This window comes from Dipodomys ordii, unplaced genomic scaffold (assembly GCF_000151885.1).
Source record: "Dipodomys ordii isolate 6190 unplaced genomic scaffold, Dord_2.0 Scaffold37, whole genome shotgun sequence".
Taxonomy (NCBI): domain Eukaryota; kingdom Metazoa; phylum Chordata; class Mammalia; order Rodentia; family Heteromyidae; genus Dipodomys; species Dipodomys ordii.
The window spans coordinates 4,337,401-4,343,998 of NW_012267253.1; the positions used below are offsets into that span (position 1 = coordinate 4,337,401).

A 6,598-nucleotide genomic window follows, 5' to 3' on the forward strand; every position below is an offset into this window, starting at 1 on the left:
AGTAACAGCATCCCACAGTCACACATCTAAGTTAGTTTCCAATTACCCAGAGCCTGAAGGGCCAGGACTATACCCCAGCACGTACAAGACTCTGAGCTGCAAGAAATAAATAAAGGTGAATAAATAAACAGTATATATTTTATTTTATATGATCTTACACATAAAGTCAATTGCCCTGAGGCAATAATTACTCCAGGGCCGCCCGCCTTTAGTGCCTTCTACTGGAGGTGGGGTCCAGTCCAGGCCCTGGGCCTGCATTCCAAAGGCCCAGGTCCACCTCCCTAGATAACTGCCACTGAGCCTTCTAGAGGAGACACGAGCCACCCAGGGCTGGCCCAGCTTCTTGCAAAAGGGTCAGTGGGAATTCTGCGTCTCATCAAATACTGCTGGGCCACAGAATTTTATTTGAAAATAATTTTAATTAGCCGGAAACTAGGAGTTTAATAAATGGAAAACAGAGAACTTTCCAAGGCCACAGCTGGAAAACACTCACTTAAAAAAAAAATTCTGCCTGGCTTCCCAGCGCAGCAGAGCACCCGAACACAGGCCCGATTGCCAGAGGAATCCACAAGGAAAACAAAGCTTATTTTTAGAGAAATATTTTAAACTTGGTTTTGGTGAGCTCAGGAGTTTTCTGGTCTGTCTCGAGTCCTTAATATCTTTCCTATTTCAGAACTGCCTCTCCTGGCACCAGGTCACCGATCTGACAACTGCTATTTCTGCCCAGATGAAAATAAGCGGCCCCGCCCCCTGCCCAGAGGATGAATTGTTTCTAAAAATGTCCCAGCGCTCAGCAAGTGGCCTGGAAGGCCTGTCCTTGGCAGGTGAGACCAGCAACGTAGGTGGGTCTGGGTTCCTGAAGTCCGCCTTCCACCCTGCCCTCCCCCATCAGCCACCCAGCAGGAAGTGGAAGGCAGGCTGGCAGTCATTTCCTGGTTTTGAAAGCAGTTTTTAACTTGAAAGAGACCTCTAAGAAGGACTGCTTTTCCTCGGTAGGTGTTAGTCATACTGCCCCCCACCCCAACAAATAGTCACCCCCGCTGCAGCTACAGACTCCTCCAGACCCAAACACACAGCTGTGCTTACAGCTCCCAACCACCCCGGACCCGTACATCTACCCCCATAGCGGCCGCCACACCCAAACCACAGACACCCACAAACAGCAATACGCACACGTAAACTTACACACTCGCACCTGAACACACTCAGCCTTTACACACACCCACACCCAGACCCAAACATACAGGAACACCCACAGACCTCCACATCCCAGTGCTCCACATAATCTACCACACAGCAACACCCCCTCCCCCAAACCACACTACACAGATCCACACACACCTCTCCACAGACCAGCCCTTCATCTCAGACACCCTCACACCCTGCAGATTGATATTTATGGACATAAACACACAGAGCCAGCAGCCACTGACCCCCTGACAGAGCCCCAAACACAGCCTCAATGCCCACAAATATTTGTGTACCTTCATACAAGGACACACACACACACACACACACACACACACACACACACACACATGCTTCTCACATAGGCACCCAGACAGGCACCCTTCCGGAGACAACCCTCTGTACACACAGACAGCTGACGGCACACACGCACTTTCAAGGTCCTGCCCACAGTCAGGAAGGTTGGGAGAAGAGGTGCGGTACTCAGCAGCTCCAGCTTTCTTCCTGCAGGGCTTGGCCTGGGCCAGGCCTGTGCAGCCTCTGGGCCTTGGCCCCACCCCACCTTCCTCCTTGCCTTCCCCCTTTCCCTCCTCCCTCCTGGGTCTTGCTGGCAGCTTTGAGCTGAGACTGCCCTGGATGCCTACATCCTCTGAGAGAGAGCGAAGAGAAGAAGAAATACAGCTGGGCACCAGTGGTGGCTCATACCAGTAATCCTAGCTACTCAGAAGGGTGAGATGTGAAAATCGCCATTGAAAAGCAGCCTAGGTAGAAAGTCTGAGAGACTCTTCCTGCCAATTAACCACCCCCCCCCCTAGAAAAAATGCTAGAAGTGGAATTGTGGCTCAAGTGGTAGAGCACTAACTTTGAGTAAAAGCTCAAGGACAGTGCCTAGGCCCTGAGTTCAAGCCCCAGTACCAGTACCCACGCGCTTTCACACATACACATAAAGGTGACATGAGTGGAGAATGGGGAGTGGCTATGGGCCACTGATGGGAGATAAACCAGACTAGCCTCAGCCCAGCAGTTGGCCAGCCTGCAAGGGCTTGTGTAGAGAGCCAACTTCCAGTTTCAAGGAAGCTAGGTAAGAGTCACTTCTGCCCTCACTTGTCACCAGCAGCAAAGCTGGAGGACAGTGGATGTCAGAGGTTGGTTTGCTCCCAAGGTTCAGGACCTGATAGCCCAGAGCTATGCTTGCTGTCTGTCCTGTATCGGGAGCCACATGCATGCCTGGACTCAACCCTCCACTGATTGATTCCTATGGGACAGTACAAAACTTTGGCTTTCTCCATAGTTTTTCTCTTTTGTGCTTTTTTTTCCCCTCTCCTGCACACTTAGCAATGGATCCAGACAGTGTGAAGGGTCGAAAATATGTACGTGCACACATCCTCTCTCTGAAATTATTTAGAAGTTGGGCCATATGAACTGGGCTGCTTTGGTCTTTAATCAGCCAGTGGAACATCTTCCAGGACCCCATTCTGGGCTCATTGTCAGAAAGCCTGACCATGAAAGAATTCTATCTTGACTCAGCCTGGAGCCATCTTCAGCTCTAGTTGACTTGGCAGAGCCTGTCATGGCAATCCTACTTTGTCCTTACTTGCAAGTTTTACTTCTGTTTCCTGGATTGACAAGAAAACAGGCCCAAGGATGATGAAGCACTAGTGTCTGCTGTTAATTCCAGCCACTGCAGAAGGACAATGACCCAGGACCCTCCATTGAAGTGCAGTAAGAGGAAATTTCTGAATGATCCCCTGAGCTTTCCACACTCCGCTGGGTCTAAAACACAAACTTTAAATCCTAGCCGTTGGGCTTTCAAACAGAGTAATAAAAAAAAAAAAGAATGTGGCTTACCCCCAAAAGAAGTCTAACATTCCAATCCATCAAAAGTACTTGTTTAGAAAAATAAGTTTGGGAACTAAGTGGAAACGAGGCCTTTGAAATGCAGCTTGGCCTCAATAGCACCACATTCTAGCTGTTTCCTCCCCGTTGCACATTCTTTATGGTGTCCCAGCCTGGGAGCAGCAGGGTCTTCACCCAGCCCAGGCCCTCCTTGGCCTCTGGCTTCCCCTCCCCTCCCAATACCGAGGCTCAGCATCTGGGAGAATTTTCAAACTGCTCTCCATTCCTATTGGCAGCCTGGGCCAAGCACCAGAAAAATGCTCCAGTGAACACCAGCGCCATCATCCTTAACTCCAAACAGCTGCCCAGGCCAGGCACATCCGTCCCTTGCCCTTCCCCCCCCCCCCCAGCTCAGCTGTGAGTCACCAGAGACCCTGGCAAAGGCAGGGCCATTAAGAGGGGATGCAAAGATTGGTTGATGGAGCCCAGCTGTTGTTGGTAAGAAAGCAAACTATTGCTAAATCTCTTACCTACTTTGGAAAGTGTCTGTGGCTACTTGTGCAGGAGGGGGAGGTAGAGAAGGAAAACAAGAATTATGAACCTGATTTTGCTTTAAAGTGATCAGGAAAAAAATGTCAGCCACAGTAAGTTTGCTCAACTGTTTTGGGAACCCAGTCAAATCAATGCAGTCTTTTTTTTTTCTTCTTTCTAGAAGCCTGGATTGAATTTGCTTCCTAGACTAGAAGCCTTCTAGTCGTCTGAAGCCCAGACTCTTAATTCCTTTTGCATAAATAGTGGGTTATGTGCTCACTCCCAGAGGAAGTTGTCTGCATAAACAAACATCATCCAGATATAAGTTTAACTTGCTTTATCTTCCCTCCCTCTCTCTGTAAAGGACACAGCCAGGGCTTTCCAAAGTCCAGGCAGAAGCCTAGCTCCCCAACCCAGGCTCTGGCCTACACGCTCCCCTCCAGATCAGGACACTAAAGCCCTACAGGCTGTGGGCAGGCAGTGGCCTAGAGAAAAACTGGACCTTCTGCTGCCACTAGCAGCCACGTGACCCCACTGGGTGACTCACAGGCGAGCCACACCCCTTAAAAGTCTCCCGCCAGGATCTGCCACCAGTCAGCCAACTCTGGGATGCATCTCATTACCAAAGGGAACAACTAATGCCCTTGACAGTCCGAATCATTTCTTTCAGCTAAAAAGAACTTGCTATAAAATAAATACAGGTACAAGTGGATACAGGCTCTGCAGAGCTCTGCCAACACTCCTACCCTCCCTCCCCACCCTGTGAAAACCTGGGTAGTGCCAGAGGCCACAGGAAGAGACTCTCTTGTGTTACAAAAAAACAAATGTGCATTAGTACCTTTTTTTCCCAAAAATTTTATTGGGGGAAAACTACAAAACATTTACAGTACAATGTTTACAGTCACAATTTGTAGTGAACTGATTCCCCAAAATATATTACAACTCAAGTTGACTTATCTTGTTACATTCAAAAACCTACTTCTGTCAAAGTAGTCCAGAGAATACATACACAATAGTGCTCCAACTGTACCTACAAATCTAAGCTACTGCTCATTCATCTGCTGTCCAGGAAAGCTTCAGACATTCTTGCCTTTCTACAACTGAAAAAAAAAAGAAATTGTCCAAGTTTTGGAATCTTCTGTCATGAAACAAGGCATCTTCATGTTCTGCATACATCATCTCAGCACTATGAGGTGCCCTCTCTATAGCTATATAAAAAAGTGGTAAAAAAATCTTTTCCTTTTGTGCAGTTGAACCCATCCTACATTCAGATTCTCTCAAGCACTAATACACACAATACTTATTTGGTTGAGGAGGATTTAAGGCAAGTTTGGGCCGTCTGAAGGCACTGGGATATTCCCCTCCTCATTATTGCTACATGTCTTTATACTCAAGAGTATGTCACAGTTCAAACTGGTGGTCTCAGGAAACACTTTTTTTTTTTGCTAGTTTGCAGTTAGAAAAGCATGCCACATGTGAGCCTGATTGCAAAGTATGTGGTCATTTTTTTTTTCTAAGCTGGATGGGCTACAACCATTATACATTCTAAGAAAACTCATAAAAAATATTCCTCGAACTACTTCCACAGCATCAAGGTAGATTTCTGTTAAGAAATCACGCAATCTTTCGAAATTTACGTAAACAAGGAAAGAAATTAATGAAATAAATATTACATACAATCTCTTAAATTAAGATTTTTTTACTCATTTACAATAAAATAACCAAGTGAAGTTACAAAAGGCATATATTACTGTGAAAAGAACATACACTCCACATTTTGCCGATTAATAATGGCAATCATAATTTAACATAATAAAAGAATATATATCTATTGCTTTCCATCATACTTGATAAATACAGTATGAACAAAATTTTCAATGTATACTTTTCACAAGATAATAAATAAGTTAAATAGGTTTTTTTTTTCATATTGAGTTGTGGTGCAGTGGTGCGAATCAACTCAAAACAGCTAAAAATTCAGCAGTTATTCCCCAACAATTACAAACTAAGCTCTGCCCAAGGCTTCCAGAGAGAGCAGACAAATGGTTCTAAACTAAACACCCCAAGTGGTGACAATAAAACCAGTAACCAGTATCAAACTTTGGAATGCAAGGATCCCCCCCAATACATATATAACTTTGTTAAAGTTAAAAAAAGAAAAAAAAACCCCACACACAACAAAGGGTTTGAGAACTACTACTATCAAGGCATATTCTTGGCAGAGTATTGGATTCTAAAAGCTTACAGTTTAGCAAGGTGGTGGCCGGCTGGTTTGTTTACACTGGTCTGAGACAAACAATTAGGAACTTCTTTCACAAGTTCCCACATCTGGACTGTCACTAAACGCTTTTCAAGTGAAGAGATGGAATGGTGGTTGGTAGCTGCTGGTGCTGGGCTGACTTTTCCTAGAGTCTCAAACTCAGAGACCTAAAAAAAAGTTTTAAGTGTTTGGTTGTTTTTGTTCTATTCGCAACACAACTGCTCTGTTGTGAGTATTTTGTTCATGAATACAAAAAGTTCGTTGGCTTTTTTTTTTTTGCTCAACAAGAAACTTCGTAATAATAATATAATAATAATAAAAATAATAATAGACAAAATGAGAAAACCGAAGGGGGAGGGAAAACATCCCCCTCCCAGAGCAAAGTTCGAGTCCACACGCTCGGCGGGGGGGGGGGGAGGGCTCTGCAAGTCTGCCATGTGCTGGCCATCCCGACCTCTGTGCCCCCCCCCGCAGGGGTGGGATGCGAAGGGCTCCCTCCAACCACCGCCCCCCCCCCGCGGCCTCTCCCTTCCTCCTCCTCCTCCTTTCTGGCGCCTCCTTGCCTCAGTCGTCGGAGATGGACAGGCGGCTGAAGATGGGCAGGCGGCGGCCGGGATCGAGGCTGGGGGACTCGGAGCCGCTGAGGCTGCCCGAGCTCAGGGAGCCGCTCAGGTAGCTGTCGCGGTCCGACAGCGAGTCCGGGGGGCTGGGCGGGGCGTCGAACACGGGCGACTCGGACAGGCGGCGCGGCAGCTGGAAGCTGAAGGGCGGCGAGGGCGGCGC

At 47.1% G+C, this 6,598-nt stretch overlaps 1 protein-coding gene across 1 annotated transcript in view; it reads right to left on the reverse strand.

Annotated features, from left to right (window-relative positions):
- Positions 1–4,394: 4,394 nt before the first annotated feature.
- The window catches only part of Zfp36l2 (ZFP36 ring finger protein-like 2), a 4,216-nt gene continuing 2,012 nt past the window's right edge, over positions 4,395–6,598 (reverse strand). The window contains exon 3 of the mRNA XM_013017905.1: positions 4,395–6,598. Coding sequence (XP_012873359.1) covers positions 6,380–6,598 — 219 coding nt within the window. The 3' untranslated portion in view covers positions 4,395–6,379.